Source organism: Coffea arabica, chromosome 6c (genome assembly GCF_036785885.1).
Source record: "Coffea arabica cultivar ET-39 chromosome 6c, Coffea Arabica ET-39 HiFi, whole genome shotgun sequence".
Classification (NCBI taxonomy): domain Eukaryota; kingdom Viridiplantae; phylum Streptophyta; class Magnoliopsida; order Gentianales; family Rubiaceae; genus Coffea; species Coffea arabica.
In genome coordinates this window covers 52,904,704-52,928,855 of record NC_092320.1, presented here as the reverse complement: position 1 = coordinate 52,928,855, position 24,152 = coordinate 52,904,704, and the positions used below count along the sequence as shown (strand labels likewise).

Here is a 24,152-nt window from a genome sequence, read left to right as displayed (position 1 = left end):
TATCTGCGATCAGAATCAACAGTTGCCCGTCCTATAAAGAATGAACACTTTAGCAGTACCTTAGCATGGCATCGCCTTAAAATAAAAGTGAAGGGCGAGGTTCAAATGAAGAAAGGCTTACGGTGTATACCTAGGCACCCAGAGACGAGGAAGGGCGTAGTAATTGACAAAATGCTTGGAGAGTTGAAAATAAGCATAGATCCGGAGATTCCCGAATAGGGCAACCTTTCAAACTACTACTGAATCCATGGGCAATCAAGAGACAACCTGGCGAACTGAAACATCTTAGTAGCCAGAGGAAAAGAAAGCAAAAGCGATTCCCGTAGTAGCGGCGAGTGAAATGGGAGCAGCCTAAATCGTGAAAACGGGGTTGTGCAAGAGCAATACAAGTGTCGTGCTGCTAGGCGAAGCAGCCCGAATACTGCACCCTAGATGGCGAAAGTCCAATAATCGAAAGCATCACTAGCTTACGCTCTGACTCGAGTAGCATAGGGCACATGAAATCCCGTGTGAATCAGTAAGGACCACCTTGCAAGGCTAAATACTCTTGGGTAATCGATAGCGAAGTAGTACCGTGAGGGAAGGGTGAAAAGAACCCCCATCGGGGAGTGAAATAGAACATGAAACCGTAAGCTCCAAAGTAGTGGGAGGAGCCCAAGGCTCTAACCGCGTGCCTGTTGAAGAATGAGCCGGCGACTCATAGACAGTGGTTTGGTTAAGGGAACCCACCAAAACCGTAGCGAAAGCGAGTCTTCATAGGGCAATTATCACTGCTTATAGACCCGAACTTGGGTGATCTATCCATGACCAGGATGAACTTGGGTGAAACTAAGTGGAGGTCTGAACCGACTGATGTTGAAGAATCAGCGGATGAGTTGTGGTTAGGGGTGAAATGCCACTCGAACCCAGAGTTAGCTGGTTCTCCCCGAAATGCATTGAGGCGCAGCAGTTGACTAGACATCTAGGGGTAAAGCACTGTTTCGGTGCGGGCCGCAAGAGCGGTACCAAATCGAGGCAAACTTTGAATACTAGATATGATCTCAAAATAACAGGGGTCAAGGTCGACCAGTGAGACGATGGGGGATAAGCTTCATCGTCGAGAGGGAAACAACCCGGATCACCAGCTAAGGCTCTTAAATGACCGCTCAGCGATAAAGGAGGTAGGGATGCAGAGACAACCAGGAGGTTTGTCTAGAAGCAGCCACCCTTGAAAGAGGGCGTAATAGCTCACTGATCGAGCGCTCTTGTGCCAAAGATGAACGAGGCTAAACGATCTGCCGAAATTGTGGGATGTAAAAATACATCGGTAGGGGAGCGTTCTGCCTTAGAGAGAAGCCTCCGCACGAGCAGTGGTGGATGAAGCGGAAGTGAGAATGTCGACTTGAGTAACGCAAACATTGGTGAAAATCCAATGCCCTGAAAACCTAAGGATTCCTTCGTAAGGTTCGTCCATGGGGGGTGAGTCAGGGCCTAAGATCAGGCCGAAAGGCGTAGTCGATGGACAACAGGTGAATATTCCTGTACTACCGTTTATCAGTCTCGAGGGACGGAAGAAGCTAGATTAATCGAAAGATGGTTATCGGTTCAAAAACGTAAGGTGCCCCTTTTTTTCAGTGTAAGAAAGGGTAGAGAAAATGTCTCAATCCAATGTTCGAGTACCAGATGCTACGGCGCTAAAGTAACCCATGCCATACTCCCAGCAAAAGTTCAAAAGACTGTAAACAAAAAGGTACCTGTACCCGAAACCGACACAGGTGGGTAAGTAGAGAATACCTAGGGGCGCAAGACAACTCTCTTTAAGGAATTCGGCAAAATAACCCCGTAACTTCGAGAGAAAGGGTGCCTCCTCACAAAGGGTGTCGCAGTGACCAAGCCCGAGCGACTGTTTACCAAAAACACAGGTCTTCGCAAAGTCGCAAGACTATATATGAGGGCTGACGCCTACCCAGTGCCAAAAGGTCAAAGAAGTTGGTGACCTAATAACAGGGAAGTCGGCGACCGAAGCACTGGTGAAGGGCGACCGTAACTATAACGGTTCTAAGGTAGCGAAATTCCTTGTCGAGTAAGTTCTGACCCGCACGAAAGGCGTAACTGTGACTACCTCATCTCTCCCTAAGGCGTACCCTAGGGTTTAGCGGATCGCTTGCCTAACTCTCATCAGGACTCACTCACTCATTTCAAATAGAATAGTTTTCAACCTCAAGAGTAAATGAAATAACAGTTCCCAAATTTGGAATGTACATGTACATTCATTTCTATCTCAACCATTCATACATATCCAAATATAACAAGAGTTTCAAATTCTAGTTGTACTTTTAACCCTAATCGAGCACTAGCGCTAGTAGAATTACAAACGTTAAAAATCTAGACAAAACTAGCCTTTCTAACTTCACGCCTATGTTCGTACCCCCTGTAAGGAAAACAAAACTAAAGGAATGAGTTAAAAGTCCAGTGAGGTTCCAAAACTTCATGCAGACTCAAGTAGCAAGTTGTTCATATGTAAAAACTTGGAATATTCAAGTAGCGAGTATAAGAGTTCAAATAATTGAGCAAAACACTTCACATAGATATCCAATATTTTCAAGTAAAAGGATACGTGCTCCCTTGGAGCCATTCATTCGCCAACCATTTTCCTTATCCTTCCAATATTAGAAAACGTTTTTATTTGCAAATGAAAACTCTTTCAGTGTTCTTGACATTTATTCATTAATTTCATTTCTCGCCACTAGCCAATTCACTGGCCAGTTCTCCACCAATCTTCGTGGTCATATTCGAGTATACCAAAACACTGTTCCAAGGTCACCAGCCGCCCAACCGAGTCCACTTCTAGCTCGAGTCAACTAGCAACGAAGGGCAAGGCTCCAATTCAGCCAAAAGGGCTTACATCATGCACAAGAAGCATTCAATCATTGAAAATGCACTTTTGCTTGGGTCGAATGCGATAAAGTACACACTCGCCCATTGAAAATCCATTTAGCAATATCGAAAAGCATTTAACAAACAGACAACATTTCACATAGTCATTTAAAGCACACACATGCAAGGAACACTCACCAATATGAGCAAGAGATATGTCAAAAGTTTCCTTTTGGGTTGTACTCCGGATTACCAAAGAAACCTAGATCAGTCAAAGGAAGGTATTATGGTTCAACTAATCAAAATCTAGATGAACCATAAAAAATCTAGAAATTACTAGTGCAAATATGAAAATACAATTTTAGAGTAAATAATAACATTTGAACTTGCAAATCATGGAAAATCTTTAGTCATTCTCAAATTCAAACATAACGGAAGAAAATTCAAGAAATCAGTAGTTGAAAGAACAACCAATCCCAAATTGAAGAGAGCAAATGTAATTCAAAATTTTTGAAATAAAACTAACATTTTTCATCTTAGTTGATACCAAATCTTGGTTAAAAATAACTCATATACTACTAGTGAAGTGCATTCACGGATACATATGTAACTTAAGATCCAACTTACCCAAAATCAAATCTTATATCTCACTAATATTCATTAGAGCAAGTAATAGAAATTTGGGCAGCATTTCCGCTATTTTCTTACTTTTTCCATCCAAGTACAACTTGGATTCACAAGTCAACAAACCTCCAATTCAATCACAAGTGATAACCAACAACATACATCTAGTCAAGGCCTCAAAACTAACCAAAGAGGCCAAATAATAACTTATCACCATGGATATCAAAGCTGGAAACTAATTTAGAGAAGAAATTATAGGTGGCAGATTGGTTATCCTTCGGTGTTTTGGTCATAACTGTAGTTAGGTATATCGGATCGAGGTAAATTGTATGAAGTTTCGAAACTAAGACATAGACCTACATTTCCTATGAAACATTGATACCTAGTTCTCGCATTTTCAGGGTCAAAAATTAAAATCTCAGAGAAAACAGAAAACTGTCAGTTAAATTGAGCATTTGGATAGTCAGGGGTATTTTAGTCATTTCATGAGTTACAGTGCTCTGATTGCATTGAAATTTTTTGGGTAGAAAGCTAACTCAAATCCTTACAACTGTTATGTTTTGAGCAAGAACTGATTTGGCCTTTATCATGGACGAATATGCAGTTCAAGTTGGTTTCAAAAACAGGGCAGAATCACTACAAATGCTGAAAATTCAACTTTTACTCTAAAAAGTCACAACCAAACCATTAATCACTTCAACAAATCCATATCCTAACTCAACAACATCATTTACTAGGTAAAAAACAATAATCAAAGCTGAAAAAATGCAAACCCTAGCTAAACATGTCACTTCACCATCAAAAACTAAACAATCAATCATAGCAAGTCAAGATTAAAAGCTTCTATACTAAACTTAGCAACATTAAGCAAGAGAAAGGGAGTGAATCATCTTATACCTTTCAATACTTGTTGCTAAGTGAAGAACCAAGCTCTTTCTCCCAAGACTTTCACTTTCTTTAACTTCCTAAGTACCAAAAGATAAGTTTAATCGGTTTAGTTTTGAGATTTCAACTCAAACAAGCAAGATCAAGGTGGAAATGGAAGGTTTCTCCTCTCTTGTTTTTCTCTCCCAAAATTTTGGCCAACACAAGCTAGAAATGAAGAAAATTTAGCCAAGAAGAAAGATAAGGAGAAAGGAATGGTCTTGGTCAACAACTTTTGGATCTTTGACACTTGTCAAAGCCAAGTTTTCTCTATTTTTTTTCTTTTCTTTCCTTTTCCTTAGTCAATAATGGTGGCTGACTTAAGGGTTAATTTAGGGAGGATTAGGTGAAATAAAAACAAGAATATTAGGGTAAGAAAGTATTGGTCAAGTTGTGTCAGTTCAAGCCTATTTTTCTTAATTCTCTTGTACTTATGTTTTAACTTATTAATAGCATTTCTAATCACACACTTCTTCTTATCTAATACTCACTCTTATCCACCAAATTTAGTATACATACCTCACCAAGTGATCACACGACCAAAGTGCACAAAAACCTTAATTTGCTCTATCTATAAAAGTCAAAGTAAAACTCTCGATTCTATGATTTATTACCACTATTAAGAGAGTAAATTAGTAATAAAGAAATTATAAATTAACTTATTCAAAATAAGAGGAAATTATAAAAAAAATAGAGGTGAATTTTCAAGTCGTCACAGTAACGATCTGGGCACTGTCTCAGAGAGAGGCTCTGTGAAATAGACATATCTGTGAAGATACAGACTACCTGTACCTGGACAGAAAGATCCTATGAAGCTTCATTGTTCCCTGGGATTGGCTTTGGGCCTTTCCTGCGCAGCTTAGGTGGATGGCAAAGAAGGCCTCCTTCCGGGAGGGGCCCGAGCCATCAGTGAGATACCATTCTGGAAGAGCTAGAATTCTAATCTTGTGTCAGGACCTACGGGCCAAGGGATAGTCTCAGGTAGGCAGTTTCTATGGGGCATAGGTCTCCCAAAAGGTAACGGAGGCATGCAAAGGTTTTCTCGGGTCAAACGGAGATTGGCCCTAGAGTGCAAAGGCAGAAGGGAGTTTGACTGCAAGACCCACCCGTCGAGCAGGGACGAAAGTCAGCCTTAGTGATCCAACGGTGCCGAGTGGAAGGGCCGTCGCTCAACAGATAAAAGTTACTCTAGGGAAAACAGGCTGATCTTCCCTAAGAGCTCACATCGACGGGAAGGTTTGGCACCTCGATGTCGGCTCTTCGCGACCTGGGGTTGTAGCATGTTCGAAATGTGACACATCTCTTTATTACTATTACTCATTTTGAGAATTAAAAGTTTTATTCCTATCCTTATGAACCAGACAATACTATGTTATTCCCTTTACTTATATTGGGTCTATTTACTTTGTTCGTTGGATCTATAGGAATTCCTTTCAATCAAGAAGGAGTAGATTTACATATATTATCTAAATGGTTAACTCCATTTATAAATCTTTTGCACTAAAGGTTGAGTAATTCGATGGATTGGTACGAATTTTTGAAAGATATAGTATCTTCAGTTAGTATATCTTATTTAGGAATATTTATAGCATCCTTTTTATATAAACCCCCCTATTGCTCTTTACAAAATTTTGATTTAATTAATTCAATTCTTAAAAGAGGTCCTAAGAGAATTCTTTGGGACAAAATTATAAATGGCATATATAATTGGTCGTATAATCGTGCTTACATAGATTCTTTTTATACAAGATCCTTCACTGGAGGAATAAGAGGATTGGCTAAATTAACTCATTTTTTTGATCGAAGGATAATTGATGGAATTACGAATGGTGTTGGTGTTATTAATTTCTTTATAGGAGAAGCTATTAAATATATAGGTGGCGGGCACATCTCTTCTTATCTTTTCTTCTATTTAACTTATGTATCTATTTTTTATTATTTAAATTTGATTTGATTCCATTAGTTATAATTGAAAAGAGTAGTTACAAGAGTTTTTTCAAAGCGGAAGAGTTCCTTTCTTTTAGCAGCTTTTTTATCTTTTAATTTCCAATTTTCTTGATTCCTATTCATATTCAGATAAGAATCCTCATAATCATAAAATGGGATATTGTTATAGTCTGTCTCTGTAAAGTGAAAGTGGAATTCATCCTTTGTTTTTTCCTTTCCATTCACTCAGATTTCTTCCGTTTCATCGATTTTGTTCGAATCCTCTTTTTCTTCCGATAAAAAGGAAGAAGAAGGATCTTCTTCGGTGGATCCCTCTTGTTCCTGTTTAGTCCTCTACATTTTGGAAGTTGTTTCTATTTCTACATCCCCTTCTTCCTCACTTTCCACCCCTTCTTCCGTTTTTGAGATTTCTTTCAGTTTCTTAGTAAGAATGGGGGATGGTATTCTGCCTAAATAGTAGACACATGTAATAAATAAGAGAATACTAAAGATTCGAGCTATAAAAATTCTCAATTCTGACACAAGGTACTTATTAGATCGAATGTACTTATTCGATCTAATAGAATGATTTTGCCGTATCCAAACTAATACTAATCCAAGCCATTTCATGAATAAAATGTGACCAATTAACCAACCAACAAAACTACTTGTTACAAATAACATCTTGTTGTTGCATCGAAATATATAAATGTTGACTATTCTGGCTAACATTGAACTTGGTAAAATGAAATAGTTGAATAATTGAAATATTCAGGAATACACATTGAATGCTGAGATTGCGCATTAAATTTCAGGTAGTAGATCCATAATCAAAAAAGTGTTTGTGATTGTTCTAGAAGAAATGAAACAAAAGATATGATAGAGCTAGAACAGTTATTGTATGAGGTTTACCCAATGTTAGATGCAGAGGCGCATAATAGATCGATATGAACATCATGAGCTATCCCGTAATAAAACCAGTTGTTGCTGATACCTTCTTCTCGGTTCCTTCTTCCATAACCCGAGCTCGGAGAAGGAAGAGATAAGAGGGCCCTATGGAGAATGTGGTCAAAAATCCATAATAGAGTCTGACCATAACGACCGAATTGATTATCTTCATGCATAAGGAAACTAGATTACTTGGTAGAAAAGATTGAAAAATCATCACAAACCTCCCTTATTTCTTTTCTATTGCAATTTTTGGGTTATTATATGATGATTTTTTAACTTTCCATATATAGACAAGAAATATGGACTAGAAACGACATATGTTATGTCAATGACACCAAAGGGATATTAGATGAATGGAATTGGAGTATGGATGGAATATAATAAAATAGAGCCACTTTGAATTTCCCTCTGAAATGAGGCATGGAAGGGAGCCACTACGAAGAAGTTCTGGGGTTACGAAGGAAGCTTTTAGCTCATATTGGTCATGGGTTGAGAACAGGAATTGAACTCTATGAGATCTAATCTCCCATTGTTCCTCAGTAGCTCAGTGGTAGAGCGGTCGACTATTAACCGATTGGTCGTAAGTTCGAATCCTACTTGGGGAGATTTGATTTATTTTGAATTCTTTAATTTAGAATAAAGGGGCTCGCTTTGTCCATTAAGAGTAGGTAACCCGTTCCTTGTCTTTGCATTCTATCTCATCGTATCACATTCTGCGAGATTTGAAAATCACTATTAATACCTCGGTGTAGATCCAGGATAATCCTTTGTTCCATAGCCCTGGAGCTATTTACAACTAGACAATTAAGAATTCTAAGATGTACTAGTACTAATAGTGCATCTTTGATGCAGTCATCGATTCTCTCGAGAGGTCACAATTGTCGCGAGATATAAGAAGGCTTTTTTGTTCTGCTACTTATACTTGTACTTGCTCTGCTATTCTGCCCAAGCCAAGCCTAGCTGAGGAAGATTTACGGAGCGTAAAACAAAAAATAGGTTGATGGGGTTGGGGCATACTATGTGTAATGATTCCACCATTCACAAAATAAAAAGAAAAGCCATTCCATTTCGACAAAAGACCGACACCCAAGTTCCATAGCTTTTGGTTCGCTATCCCCACCATTCTACCCCCCAGAGGGAAGGGTACTTCCCCCTTGGACCGGTTGTGGGCGAGAAGGGATTCGAACCCCAAACACCGTGGTTCGTAGCCACGTGCTCTAATCCTCTGAGCTACAGGCCCCACCTCGTCTCCACTGGATATGTTACCGAGAGTAACATATAGACAAATAGATTAACTCTTTCAATTTCATCTCTATCAACATGCTCGTTAAACTCATGAAACCTTTTACTTAAAAACGGAACAAGATTTTTTCTTTCAAATAAATTGAAATGATTGAAGTTTTTCTATTTGGAATTGTGTTAGGTTTAATCCCTATACTTTGGCTAGATTATTCGTATCTGCATATTTACAATACAGGCGTGGTGATCAGTTGGACCTTTGATTAATTAATATATCTTTTTTTGATTATTCATTATTGAATCAATGGGATCCACAGATATTTGATTGTATCTTTAATCTTCTTCATCCCTTCCCATGTCCACTAACTTGGACATAACATTGGAGGAACTACTTACTTGGTGATCAAATTCTCTATAGACGCTCCACGCATTAGTTTTTTTTTTTTTTTTTTTTTTTTTTTTTTTTTTGCGGAACGGCACATCTAGTTTAGCCTAACCTACTCTTACTCCTAAGAGGGGAACCTATTCTATGGGAACCTACTCTATGGAGTGGTCCAATTGAGTTGGAGGGAATTTGATGGGAACTGAACCTCCATTAGATCAGACGGGTGCACCACCCATCCGTATAGATTTAGAACAATCCTCATATAGAGGCACATTGATGAGAGGCAAAGTTTGAACCCTTGACCTCCCACCCCACAGTTAATATGGTGGCCTAAAGGAGTTGGTTCCACACATTAGTGGTTTGAAGCATCACTTTGAACACTCATTCGTGAAAGTAAATTTCTATAAACTTTTTGAGCGTTATAGGTTCGACTAAAGATGCCATATTAATTTTAGTTTGATCTAAAGGCTAATTGTTTCCTTTTGATGGAAGATTTACCTGTGCTTCAAGTTTTGTTAATATTTTCGCGTCTTCTCAAGTTAACTTGATCAAAGCATGTGAAAAAGTATTGGATTCTAGCATGGAAAGAACGTTAGCGATACTGCTACTCTACGAGTAATATACCATATTTTATTGCAAGCGTTGAACCTGAAAGGAATTCGCCTTAGTTAATTGCATAGACGAGTATGGAGTGGATATTTTATCCAGGCAATCCTAGAATTAAAACAATAGTATTAAATTGTTGAACAAATATATTCCCTGGATCTTCAATTTTAGACTACAGAGAGAATATCTAAAATAAAAAAGAACCAAAAATGTGTGTGGTTAGCATGAAGATGAAAATATATTCTGATGGCCAATGTTGTTAATCTTTTAAAAAAAAAAACCTATTTCTTGGAGGAAACTGCTGCATTTAAGACCTTTGGCTTTGCTGTATATCAAAGCTAAGATGGGGAATGGTTTGAACACTTTTCTATGATCCGATAACTGGCATCCCTGTGGGGCCTCTGTTGGATTGCTTCTCTCATAGAACTGTGAGGCATTTGAGTAGTTGTAAGCAAGTTAAGGTAGCTAGTTTTTATTTGTGATGGTCAGTGGAAGTGGCCAGTGGGTAGGATCTTAGGAGGCATACTGCTGAGTTTAATCTATTTATCTCTGCTGTAAACTTCTTGCCTAGTGTTGCTATATCTGATTCAGTTTGGTGGTCATCTCTTCAGCCATATGGAGCAAGATTGTGGAATTGTGTCTCATATATACATCACCTTGTGTTGGACTGAGGAGCTGGATTGGCCTTGTCACCATATAATCCAGAATTTTTTTAGTGGAAAGACAATGAAGAGAGTTACACTTGCTGTTACGGTGTATCATATTTGGATGTTGGTAATGAAGTTGAGTCCAAATCTGCACAGGTGTTGTCTCGAAGAGCAGTGGAGCTTCTTGTAGCTGAGGTGAATTATAATGTAATTTCTTGGACTGCAGTTCCCAGAAGCAAAGAAAATTGGACTTTGGCTCTTGAGTGGGAATTTCTTCCTTCTACCTTTTGTAAATAGTGTATAGCACACATGTTTTTAGCATAGGCTACTACTTGTTAATTGTAGCTAGTATTATTGAGCTTTTGGGCTCTCTTTGTCTTTGTAACCATTTTACTGTAAGTTCTGATGTTTTTTGGCTATGCCTTTACAATTTCTTAATTACAACATGTTGAAGGAGATGAGTTTGTGGAGAGGAAGATTCACTATCTAGTGCATGTAAATGATGTAATGGCAACATTTACCATTTGGTTTAACACCGAAAGATCGATCCTAAGAATATTACAGCAAAATCATCACTGCGCTATATACACATTAGAATTAATTTGAATTTGTACCTTTTAACTAGTTCCGCATTCTCACTTTATATTTTAAACTTCAATTTTGAATATTTTACACTTAGCTTTTCAGATTTGTTCAAAATTTGTCAGATCAATAACAGAGTTAGCAAACTAATAGGATAAAAGACCGTGCAAGCAATATATGTCTCAACCAATCTAGCTACTAAGTGGTAGTATGTTACCATTATTTTATGATCCCTGTCAGTCATGCAAAAAAGAAAAAAAAAAGCATTACGGGGATGGTCTTCTGTTCATCGATTCTACTAATAGTGTTGTCAATTGGATTTAAGTGAAACAAATATGTGAATTTAAGGTGTAGAGTATCTTAAATATGAAATTTAAGATGAAAAGTGAAATAAGGTCTTCGGGAGCGGGAAAAAAAGGTGCATTCAGAGTATAAAGTAAAACTAGGAGGGGATCACCGCGCGAATGCGCGGTGTGAAATTAATAGGTAGTATGCCCAGTGTAAAGCCCATTATAATAGTTTTTTTTAAAACAAAATAGATAATCCATAATTAGGAGTAATGACTAAAATAAGTTATAAAACTATATTGGCCAAATATGTTGAATCAAGGCCAACTATATTAATCAAGAACATAGTTAAAAAAAAACTTCTATAAATTATTATAAGTTGTATGCATGATTGGATACTAAGTGTTTACTAACTATGGCTCAAGCTTGCATTTCTCAATCTCTTTACAATGCCGAATATCATTCAAGAGTTTATTTGTCTTCCTCTTCCTAGAGCTTATTCGAATAATCTCCTACTGCCATGTTTTTATCCTGCACAAGAGGTAATGCAATTTTATGTTTAAGCCATATGAATTTTATGTATCATTAAAGATATAATCTAGACAGAGTCATAAATGAACTACTCTGATGGAACTAAAAGGAATATAATATTACAGTATAAATTGAGTTAGAATTGGCCCAGCAAGAAGCAAATAAAAACTACTTTCTCCGCTATAAAATATGCAATTTGCTGGTAGCTATGCTTGATATGCACATGCAATGGTGATGACGTTCTTTATTGCCATGGCCTTGTATGTGTCAAAATCAACTGTAAATTAAGCTCTTGTATGCTGAAACCAAAACTTTACACATTAGACAAAATTAAGAATGACACCATGTAAAAATAGGAACGAAATATGTGATAAGTTTTGAAGCCAAAAATATTGAAATTTGAGAAATAAAAATGAAAGAACTAACATTTCCATGGGAAACAAATATGAAAAAGAAATTATTGATTAAGTAAAGAGGCCAATCGATCTCACAATTATTGATCACTATACCAGGGAAAGATAAATGATAGCAAATAGTAAAATAGTTCATATCCACACTGTTTGTGGTTGCAAAACCATACCTTGCTTCTTGATAAGAATTCATGAGAAAAGTCTTGTAGTAGCCAGCCAACTCAAGCAGTTCATCAACTTTCTCACTTTTCTTCCCAAAATTTCAAAAGCAAATTCAGTAAGCACTATATGATTGATAGCAACAAGTGATTATTCAAAAAACAACGAGTGAAGGAAATGCAAAGGGATTTAGAAATTTGAGGGATGAAAGCAAATGATCCTAAGAGGGTTCAGCACATGCAGTCCTCAACCAAGAGACGTTGAATTTAGGCGAAAACTTGCTATTCATCAAGAATGACAGTAATACCTATACATTATTTGGAAACAAGCGCAATCAAGTCATCCATGTGGTTTCCATCATTTGATAGAAAGGCAATGAGTGGACAGAATGACTTGGAATTCAAGAAAAAATCAAGCTAACAGGAATACTTAAAACCAAGAAAAAATGTAAGCCACCGACCAATTTGATATGAACTATTTAAACTATCAATGAAATAGCAAGTTGAAGTTCCCATGGATTACATCATCTTCATTAAGAAAAGGCATAAGATCATTACATGCAATCTTGGACCAATCAGTAAAGTCAAGATCAACTGAAAGCTTTTAATGCAGAAACTATTAATACAATTCCATAAGGCTTCCACAAATATGCCTTTTTGAAATAGAAACAGGGTTGCAATGTAACAATTCTTAGATCTCGATTAAATTCGGAAATTTGTATTATAGGTCCAATTAAAAACAAAAGCAAAAATTTTTTTGGTCGAATAAATTGGGGAATTTGTATCAGTTAAGTTTCTTTAGAAAAAGTAACAAGTAACCGAGGATAGCATAAGGTAAATAAGTACCTATTTAACTCAAATTCTGAACTACATCAATTCAAAAGAAAACCATGACTTGCATTCCGAATCCAAAGCTAGTCCGAGGGTCTTGTAAAGGGTTTGACTTGGCATCTGGACTGCTATATCCTTCAATTTTAGTTTGTAAAGAACCACATTGATCATCTTCTAGTAGCTCAAAGACAATAGTGCCAGGCTAATTGTGATATTTCCATCACCACATACCTCGACTAATTTTTTCACCATAAGGTGTCAGTTTAGATTCTTTATCCACTTCTTCACCTTGAAATCCATAAACAGCCTCCAATGACTTACCCAAAATCCATCAATAGTTGTGCAAAGAATAAACTGCTAAATAAATTTGAAAAAAAAAAAGAAAGCAAAGAGAGAACAAAAACACTGAAACAATAACTCCTGCACATACCTTGAAGGCTGAAATAAGAAAAGTAGCCTCCTTATTTCGCTCTTCCTTCATCTAACAAAAATTTAGTGTAAACAAGCGTCCGCCAAATGAAGAATATAATTAAAACAACCTCATGGTAATAACATGAGAATGATTCAGAGAAAATTATTGAACTTATTCTCCATATTCTTCAACATTATTAACAGTTGTAAATGAAATATACAACCCACCATTTTTTCCTTGCTTTTTTTTACATTAAAATAAAAGTCTATAGTTACATGAAGCAAGATGATATGTAGATTAATATCACAAGTTTTCCTCTCCTTTCTGAGTAAGACCCTTTTGATTTCACAGCCCTTTCAAGAATTCAATATTTTCATTTAATGGTTCACAAACCTTACATGGTTTGAAATTTAACTACTTCAACCATTAACAACCTAGAATTTAACCCTAAGCATTGAATAAATTATGTAGATAGCATGCTTAGCAAAGCAAACATGACATTCTAGTCGTTAATCAAACAATTTTGATCCAAATCCAAGGAAAAAAGGCCCCAAGATGAAATTCCACTCACCTGAGCTATAAAAAGTTGTCCAAAAAGCGCATTAGTTGGCTGCAAAAAGAAAAAAAATGACAAAATCATTACCAACTAACTAAGAGAGTTTAACAGAAACAGTCAATCCACACCCTCTTACTTTGAATTTTTTACTTATAAAGAGTTATTGGCAATATCAACTGGAAAACAAAAATTTCTATGAACATGAAAAAAAAGAAAGAAATTAAACCATTTCATCTAAGGAAATAATCACAAGTTTCAATGCAAAAAAGTGAAAGCATAAAATATTGGATCTTCAGTAAGGATAATTACTGAATGTAGTTGCTTAAAAAGACTTGACAACCTCTTAATCATGACTTACACTGGAATTTTAGGAAATACTTCAATAAGAGGTAGACTGTCCTCTCCATAGTCCATTTCTTGAACATCTATCAAAGAGGAGTAAAGATAGGAGAAGATTACAATTGACTTCGGGTAAAACGAAAGAAAAAAAAAATAGAAAAACAGAGATCCTAAAAGTATTTACTTGAGCAAAGAAATTCCAATCATTCATACTTGGTATCAAATCCCTATTCCTCAACCCGTAGCAAACATATAAAACTCATTAGAGAATAAAATAAAATTTAATCAAGAGAAAAAAGTATACATAGAACAAGAGTGGAGAAGCCAGCAGTTTTCAGAGAGAAAGAAAGGAAGATAAGAACAGAATGGACTTTTCAAATAGAAACTTTGAGTTGGAGAGGATTGAGATATGGAAAATTATTTGATGGGAATTGATTAGTCTTGCTAGCATTGAGCCAAACTCCTCTATTGCAGATACAGGAATTTGAGGGAAGGCCTCTGGTTTTGTAACTCCCAGTACTTTAACTCGCCAGCAAAGAGGAAAACAATAACTTTTTGCACAGAAAGGAGATGGGAGAAATTTTTTTTTTACACAAAAGATAGGAAAGAGATGGCTCTGAGGTCTTTCTGTCAATTTTTCTCATAAAAAATCTGAGGTAAGATGACTCCAAAACACCTCTCCAAAAATAGTTGGATGTGTCAAAGAAGTGATTGTATTCTCAAATTCTAGGAAGAATTGTATGCCATTTATCTCAAAGTAGAGGCATCTTGTCCTTATATTTGAACATCTAAATGTGTTATATTTAGTACAAATTATCCATCCAGTTAAAACAAATTAGGAGTTCTACCAAATTTTCTTCAAAAGTAACATGCCCTTCCTTTAAGTTCTTTCCTGCATAAAAAACTTCAACATAAATTGAAGGTCTGCATCACATTCACCTTTTTGAACCTATCAATTGGAATACCGTCTTCATGTTTGTCACAAAATTTTCTGTTTAGGCTTATCTCAATTAAGTTCATTTTTACAAGTAAAAAAACTATCATAAGGTTCAGTTTTCCAGACTTAATCTTACTGAAATGTTACAAATCTAAGAGAAAATAATGTTTTGTAAATATAGACTTAAGTCAACCAAAACTGATTTTCCTAATAAGAATTTCCAAGCTATTAAACATCGTAGTCCATGATTCAAGAGGCAAAACTACAATTATGTAGCAATTTAATTCTTTTTTTGATCAAGGAATAGAAAATTTAAGGTGTTTTATTAAAACCGTAACTTATTATTTCAAGCAGGTGCTTAGAATATAATATTTGAGAATCCTCGTCTTGGACAAACCTTTAACCACCTACAAATAGGAAAACCATTTAGATTGCCATTGTAACAAAAAAATATATTGCTCAAGATACTCAGTTTAATATCCACTTAAGGTTCATAAAACGAATATTCAAGAGGTTTTACCAAGAGACAATTTATGTACTAAAACAAAAAATTTCAACACAAAGCAATCAAAAGAATAGCATCACACGATCTTTTGTAACTCAAAGTTTTGGCCAATGACCAATGTGACCTGGAAGTTCCTGATTCTCAGAGAAGAAATTTATTCATTCTTCAAATGTTGAAAACCCAATGAAGAAAAAGGAATCGGAAGAACTGGAGCAAATAGAAAGACATTTTGAAGATGAAGAAATCTATTTTAAACAAGTGAATCTTTTTTGTTACCATATGGATTTCTTTTCTGAGCAAGAGATCAACAAAACACCTGCACGAAAGACACCAAAAAAATGACTAAAAAGAAAACTCAAACGAGGTTTGAAAAGACCAAAGGCCAAAGAAAAGTATACCATCATTTGAGCTCTGAAAAGAGCAATTTAAAGTAAAAATTAAATTAGAATGATAGGACAAAGCTTACGTTTTTCCCCTCAGCAGTTGTCTTTCACGAGTGGCCAATTTTCCTCCCTGTTGCAGAAGAAATCCAAGAAAGGCAAAAACGGAAAGAAAAATGGAACAATAAAACACCAAGTAGGTACAAAAAATAAAGTAAATAAATATCTACAAGCCAGCTAATCATCAATTATTCACCATCTCCGACCATATTAAAAGGTTTTTGTTGAAACTAAAAATAAAAATTTAATGATAAAACTGAAACGAAACAAAGACGTTAATCATGGAAAGAAAGGTGAAGAAAAATACCATATCTGTATTCTACAAATTCATATAGACAGTGGAGATGAAATATTAACCTTTCACTTCCTCGTTGTTTCAGAAAAGGATAAAAAAAAAAGAAGGGGGAAGAATTGATTGTTTTTAGCCAAGGAAATATCAGGCAAAATGGCAGAGAAATAGAAAAAATCAGCTATAATTACTTGAGGTATGGAGAGAGGGAGATGAAGGAGAACAGGAGGGAGAAATCGACAAAGGGAGGAGAGGAAGATTACCAGTCGCTTTGCATTCTTGAGCCCATCGTCCATCAACTCTGTCAGAAGAAAAAAAATTTGGACCCCAATTGAGATTACAACCTGTTTCAAGTACAATCAAATGCCAGAAATTCAGGGGAGAACTATGGGTCTCACGAAGATGGAATTTTGTCTGGAGGATAACAGTAATACGGATCGGTCTTCAAGAGTTCTTGACCCTGACTGATAGTTGTGCGTTTGACTGAGAGAGAGAGAAAAGCGGGAGAAAAAGGATTGAAGATCCATCAGCATACGATGCCGTTTGATTGATCAAAAGTAAAAAGGGCAAAAAACCCATAAATCCTCAAACCATATGCAAAAAAAAGTTCCAAAGGTAAAAAGTTCTTCAATATAAAAGACTTCCAAAGGTAATAAGTAGATCAACAATTAATCGCAAAAAAGTTGACAAATAATTGGGATTTATTTGGCAACCAAAAAAAGTGGTAATAATTGCAAAAAGCTAGTAATTAAATGTTATTTGCTAGGCAATAAAAAGTGACAATTCACTTCCAAAAAAAAAATTATCAATTGATTGCAAAAGTTGGTAATTAGATGTGGTTCATTTAGCAACAGAAAAAAAGTGTTAATAATTGCAAAAAGCTAGCAATTAAATGTTATTTATTAGGCAATAGAAAGTGAAATTGCTAATTAATTAATTAATTAACAATTAATTGCAAAAAATTGATAATTAAATATAATTTGTTGTACAACCCAAAATAAAAGAGGACATTTTTTATGACATTTGAAAAAAAATTTATAATAAAACGCATTTTTTGTGCAACCACAAAAAAAGAAGCCAATTTTTTAATAATTCCAAACAACTGTTATTAAACATGATTTGTTGGGTGACCAAAAACTTGACATTATTAATTAGTTATTAACAATTAATTGCAAAAATTTGGTAATTAGATGTGATTTGTTGGACAGCCAGAAAAAAATTTTGATAATTAAAGGTGGTTTTTTGGGCAACCACAAAAAAGAAGTCAATTTTTTGCTACTAATTGCAAAAAAATTGTTAATTAAACGTGATATGTTAAATGACAAAAAACAGGACATTAAATTAGTTATTAACAATTAATTGCAAAAAATTGGTAATTAGATGTGATTTGATGGACAACAAAAAAAAAGGAATCCAAAATTTTTGTTAATGTGATTTGTTGGATAAAAAAGAAAGAAGCAAAATTTTAGCACAATCCTACATGCAATTAGAGGACTATCACTTTTCATCCAATCAAAACTCGCCACATCACCATCTTCATATGCAATTGGGAGGACTACCACCAATCAGCGAATCAGAGGATGACAACTTATCAAATTGGAATCAATTGGAGGACTATCACCAATCAACCAATGGAAGAGCGCCACATCAGCAATTGGGTTCAATTTGGACAATTGCATTCACACATTTACTATATATGTTAAGGAATCAATTGGAGAACTACCACCAATCAACCAATGAAAGAGCGCCACATCAGCAATTGGGTTCAATTTGGACAATTGCATTCACACATTTACTATATATGTTAATTAGTCTATCATGTTACCACCATTGTAAGAAATTATTTAATTCACAATCCAGTGTATCTATCACGTATTTCTTTTTTCTGTTTTTCTTTTTGGGTTAATCGGTCAAATCAAAATTCCCAAAAAAGGGGAAATCCCACTTTAGCCAGACGACGACGACTTACTCAGTCAAAGTATTTATCGTTGGATTCTTTTCACGCACTCACACACTAGTACTGTCTCTCTTCTCACTCACATCAGATTACACCAATTAACGAACAAAACCCCCCAACTGTACTCTGTTTCTTTCTCGCACCACCAGCAGCAGCCGTCGCCGCCGCCACTGCCGCCGCCGCTTTCAATCTCTTCGACTTTCTCTTCGTGCTATCCCCTCCCAAAGACGTAAGCTTTATCCTAACCTGTCTACATATAAGCAATACGTTTTTGGAGTACTTTCTGAAATTAGGGTTTTTTTCTTTCTTTTCCTTTTTGGTGTGAATTGTGCTTAATTGCTGTAATTTTAGTTGAATTGGATAGAGAACTTCTTTTAGTTGCGGAAGTTTGACCTAAACCTTGTTAATTAGCTAGAAATTAGTCGAGAAAAAGATAAAAGATAAAAGCTTGAGAAAGCATAGGGTTGAAGAAGCAGGTTTCTTTTTCTTGAATTTGCTGAGGATGAAAATAGTTTGGTTCAATTTATGGAATTTTCTTTTGGAAGTGTTAATGAGTTAGTGCTTTAGGCTTTTGAATTCAGTATTTCTTATTTATTTGTTTGTGCTTACAGCTTTTTTTTTTGTGAGAATTCTTTGGGTTTGAAGTAGTTTCAGAAGCCGATGCGACAATGCATGAATCTCTTAAGCTAGGCTGTAAAAGATGAGTTTTTGGGGCAGAATTTTCCAATGTTATTGGGGTAATATTTAATCTTTTGACTTATGCATTCACATTATGGTTTGAGATTGTTCTGCAGTAGCCACATTATGAATGGTGGAATTGAACTTCTTTGACTTGTGAGTTTTGAGACTGTGGTTTTTGTGTGGCAGAGGATGGGGGTTTCTTTTCTTTGATAAGTAGTGAACTTGATGGATGTAAGTTTTTTATATTATTTTAAAGTAGATTGAACAGGTCAGCACTCCTATAATATCTAGAAATATTCAACTTCATGTCAGTACAAATGCGAAACTGCTGAAGCTCTGGATCGTGGGACTTAGGGTACTAGTTCTTTGTCATTTCTAGTTGCCTTAGATGGCTACATTACTCTTGCAACGTAGTTACAGCTATGGCTGGCCATTGTGACTGCTGTTGTCACATTACATCGAATTTATTTTTTGCTGTGTAAAATAATATTATCTTCATCTTTAATGCCCTTTTCAATCAAAATTTTGCAAATAAATAACAATCTAAACAATTCTTTCTTTCACGTTAGTATTTTTTCCAGTTGGTTCCAATGGAATTGTTTGAAACTTTTCTCCAATTGGCTCTAATGGGGTTGTATCTTCTCCTTGGCTTCGTTTCCTCTCGATTTTTTTGTTCAATTTGTGATTAAGACGAAGGTAATGGTGGCTGAAAATTTCTTTGTTTTTTTTTTTTGAAAAATAAGAAGTGAATTAAAAAAAATGATTTTTGTTGATCCAATGTTTTTTGTATTTTACTAACGGGTATGCTATGATCAAGTGATGATATTCCATTCAAATTGCTTGACAATCCATCAATTGTCTTTGATTAATCAAATTTATGAAACTATGAGGATGAAATGTGTTTGCATGAAATTTTAGGGATAAAATTGGTCAAAACTATAAAATTGTGAGGATGAAATGTGTTTTGGCTAAACCTTTAGGGACGAAATTGTCCAACACCCCAAACAATGGGGATGAAAAGAGCATTTTCCCAACAAAGAAAATTGGACTTTGGCTCATGAGTGGGAATTCCCCATTCTACCTTCGTAAATAGTGTATAGCACACAGGCTTTTAGCATAGGCTACTTCTTGTTAATTGTAGCTAGTATTACTGAGCTTCTGGGCTCTCTGTCTTTGTAACCATTTACTGTAAGTTCTGATTTTTTTTTTTCGCTATGCCATTACAACATGTTGAAGGAGATGAGTTTGGTATCCTCTAAAGAAAAAAAGAGGGGGGGGGGGGGTTTCACTATCTAGTGCATGTAATGGCAACATTTACAATTTGGTTTAACACTGAAAGATCGACCCTATGAAAATTACAGCAAAATCATCACTATGCTGTATACATGTTAGAAATAATTTGAATTTGTACCTTCAACTTGTGCCACATTCTCACCTTATACTTTAAATTTCAATTTTGATAACTTTACACTTAACTTTTCAGGTTTGTTCAAAATATGTCCGATCAATAATAGTGTTAGCAAACTAACAAGATAGAAGACCGTGCGAACAACATATGCCTCAAATCAATCTACTAAGTGGTAGTATCTTACCATTATTTTATGATCTCTGTCAATCATGCAAAAAAGAAAAAAAGGCATTATGTGGATGGTCTTCTATTCATCGATTTTACTAATATTGTGTCAATTGGATTTAAGTGAAACAAATCTGCGAATTTAAGGTGTAGAGTGTCTTAAATATGAAATTTAAGATGTAAAGTGAAATAAGGTATTCGGGAGTGGAAAAAAAGGTGCATCCAGGAGTACAAAGTGAAATTAGTCTACTAAGCTGCTACCATTGTCAGAAATTATTTTATTCACAATCCAGTGGATCTATCATGTCACAAGTTACAACCATGGTAAGAAATTATTTGATTCACAATCTAGTGTATCTCCAATAGGGTAATTTCCCAATAAAAATTCCCTACTGAATGAACGAATAGATCCTTCAATTGTCTTCCCAATTTCACTACTATGTAAATCGAAATCCACTCTGATAATTAAAAAATAATCCAAAACAAAAGCTATTCGATTTTTTTTTTTGGACTACTTGAATTGTGAACTACTTGAATGTATTTAGATTGACTACTTTGAATGCAGAAAAGTTGTAATGTGAATTTGTGATTTCTGCACCTATTTCAACTATAGATTTAGTTGTGAATTTGCTTGAAAATTTTGTTAACAGGATAGACATTTCTAGATGTTCGAGCTCAAGTCTCGAACTCACTCGAGGTTGTTAAGCTCGGCTCGATTTTGGAACTCGAGTTCGAGTTTGAAGTCGAGTTTGACAAGCCAATCTCAAACGTCTTTTGAACTGGAACTACTAATCGAGCAAGTTCAAGCTAGCTTGATTAGTAGTTAGAGTCGAGTTCAATTATTAGGTGCTTGAGCTCAACTCAGCTCGATTAACATTGAATAACAGGAAAAAAAGGGATATTCCCCTTTTCCCAATTTAATTTATTCCTTCACAATAGAAAACCCTAAAAAGTCTTCATATTCACATTCTCTTCATATTTCTTCTCATTTATTTCTGGCTTAATCACAACAAATTCAACATTAATTAACACTTTCTTTCTTTTTTTGACAAAGTATTTTTCTTTCTTAACAATGTTTTGACCCTATGGCATTCTTTATAATCTAGAGGAAAAGTGAAGATGCATGTTAAAGAAAAAAAAATTTAGAAACATTATTTTGGTCAAAAAGACATTTAATATTTTATTTGGGGTAAAAAAAAAAAAGAAGAAGCATATAGTGTGTGTATATATATTGGTATCAAAATGGAACATCTCAATGAGCTTCAATGGCACGCTATACAGCTTTTTTAATTGGGCCATTGCCAAGAAGTCAAATGCACTTGGCCAAAACATGGTGATGGGTCCTTCGGGATGGACTTCAGCGAAAAGAAATGACACGAAAAAGGGTCGAAGGTCCAGTGAACAAGCCCAACTTACACCGCACTACATATACCCATAAGTTCCTAGTGTTCGCCGGCGGTTACAGCTCACCAGAAATCCACCGGAATTTTTAGTGACAGTCTTCTTCCACCGTTTCTGGTGAGTTTCCTTAAGATAAAATTTCTGAAATCTCTGACTTCCACCATATTCTCCTTGATATTTTTTCATCTGGGCTTTGTTTTGTTGTTCCTTTGTACTTGATAGCATTGTTATATATTTGTGGACCTTTGGATTTTGTTGGTGCATAGGATAGACTGCAGTTGAGCTGGAGAATTAGGAATTACTCAACGTCTTACTCATTTTTTTAAACTTTATTTGGGTTCTTTCTTGAAGTAAGTTTCAATTTTGATTACTATAGGTGAAAAATGGGATATGACAGCTTTCAAGAATATTTAATTTACTTTATTTTAACTGCCATGGCAGCAGCTTTACTACAAGGGTTGTAGATGTTGGTAGATCAATTATAGATTCAAGTAAGGAATGCTAAACTAATTTGTTTATTATGGATTTCTATTTAAGGAAAATGGTTTCTTTTAGGCTTCTGTGATCTTTATTGAGAGCATTCATGTACAGCAGTTTGGCTGAAAATGCTGAATAACTGCCTTGCTTTTTTCTCGACAAGCCTCTTGATTTGCTTAAGTTTTTGGTATTCATTCTTTCCGTGACTGTGTTCAGGAAATCTGTTGCTTGCCGCATGTGGTCTTTTTTGCTTGGTGTTTATATTGTATCTGCTATATTTAGCACCTTGCTGATCCTTCTGATGTTATTCATCTCCTTGTGCGAATTTCCTTTTGCAGTTCCAAGTTTACATGATGTTGCGAGGTGGCAGCTTCTCATAATTTCTTTTTTATACTTTGCAAATTTCAAGGGTGGAATGTATACATGATTTTACCAACCTTAAAAGGAGAAGGCAGAAAATATACATGTTTTTAGTCAACATAGTTAATAATAAACTAGAACATGCAATAACCAATAGGCATTGCTATCAGTATATAACCTGGCAAAGATATCTGTCCCCTTCTCTTTTTCTCTTGTATGGTGGTCCTTAGAAACATTTGATAAAATATTTTATTCTGCTTACTTCTGGTTGAGTCTGTCTTTAATTGTTACACTTTTGCGTTAAGTGTTGCTAAAGATAACTCTTAAGGTCTTGAACCCATTATTTCTCTCTGATTTTGATTGTGTTTAGCTTCATCACTGTTGCCATTACTGATAACTTTCACTTTCAAATAACACCTCTTTGGGTTGTAGATTTCGACTGTTAAAATTTTTAAGTGCAAAAAATTAATTCATGCATAATTTTACCATAAGTTTAGTCTAAGCTGTTTCCCTTGTATTCTGTTTTTTCAGTGGTCACTTCTGCTGGTTAATTTCAAAAACACAGAGTTTTGGCAGGGAGACATGGGATTCGGAAATAGAGGGGTTGTTGGTGATAAATGGTCTTCAAGGATTCTTTGGGTCTGTGCAATCGGAAGTGCAATCGGTATGCTGGTCCTGTTATCCTATTGTGTTTGCCTGAGAATTTCTGAACAAAGATCTAGTGCATCTAACAATGTACTTAAGGTGGTATAGTAGATGATATACTATGATCCCTAAGATTTGATTTAAATGTGATAACCAGTTGTTATAGGTTAGATGGCTTACGGTTGTACGTGTTTTAGAAACACACTGATGTACCATCTTTTGAGATCATATGTGTAGTCTTTGGAGATGAATATGAGCTGTAAGTAAGTTGATCTCATGACTAAAGGTTGCAGAAGAGGAAAACAAACTAGTAACATATGCATTACTGCTTATTAAATGTTATAGTTTCATAGATAATTGTTAAGCAAAAAAATGAGTTTAAGTCTTGAAGTTGGCAGTACAAGGCATTAGTCTGTGCACGATAGAAGTATACCAGAACTTCTTGTAAATTTGTAGTTGATGGGTTAAGCCCGGTTTTGAAGGTCAAACTTGAATTAAATTGGTATGAGCATGAGGGAGTACTTGGACAATAAAGAATATACCACATGCTATGTGCGGAACCTCAAAAAAAATTTGCTTATTGCGAATTATCAATTGTGTTTTTTCTTCCATCCTTTTGAATT

The 24,152-nt window shown here is 35.5% G+C and overlaps 1 protein-coding gene, 2 long non-coding RNA genes and 1 other non-coding gene across 10 annotated transcripts; 2 read left to right on the top strand and 2 right to left on the bottom strand.

Moving 5' to 3' along the window:
* Positions 1-6,363: 6,363 nt before the first annotated feature.
* LOC113693278 (protein TIC 214) lies at positions 6,364-7,487 on the bottom strand. The gene is given in 5 exon segments (XM_027211838.2): positions 6,364-6,684; positions 6,739-6,800; positions 6,837-6,905; positions 6,961-6,994; positions 7,112-7,487. Coding segments are annotated over 5 exon segments (825 nt in total). The 5' UTR covers positions 7,451-7,487.
* Positions 7,488-7,814: 327 nt separating this feature from the next.
* On the top strand, positions 7,815-7,886 carry TRNAN-AUU (transfer RNA asparagine (anticodon AUU)). The gene has a single exon. It is a non-coding gene; the product is annotated as a tRNA-Asn (tRNA).
* A 3,532-nt stretch (positions 7,887-11,418) lies between these two features.
* On the bottom strand, positions 11,419-16,927 carry LOC113692619 (uncharacterized). 7 transcript variants are annotated; one of them, XR_011816196.1, is made up of 10 exons: positions 16,699-16,927; positions 16,173-16,219; positions 15,983-16,022; positions 14,284-14,350; positions 13,941-13,979; positions 13,388-13,438; positions 13,189-13,245; positions 12,973-13,092; positions 12,139-12,213; positions 11,419-11,558 (listed from the first exon to the last, which is right to left on the bottom strand). It is a non-coding gene; the product is annotated as an uncharacterized lncRNA (long non-coding RNA). The 7 variants fall into 7 exon arrangements; XR_011816191.1 differs by having other exon boundaries at positions 12,139-13,092; XR_011816194.1 differs by lacking the exon at positions 11,419-11,558 and adding an exon at positions 14,449-15,608 and having other exon boundaries at positions 11,656-13,092.
* Positions 16,928-18,330: 1,403 nt separating this feature from the next.
* Positions 18,331-21,284, top strand: LOC113691665 (uncharacterized). The gene is made up of 2 exons (XR_011816190.1): positions 18,331-18,621; positions 20,557-21,284. It is a non-coding gene; the product is annotated as an uncharacterized lncRNA (long non-coding RNA).
* The last annotated feature ends 2,868 nt before the right edge of the window (positions 21,285-24,152 follow it).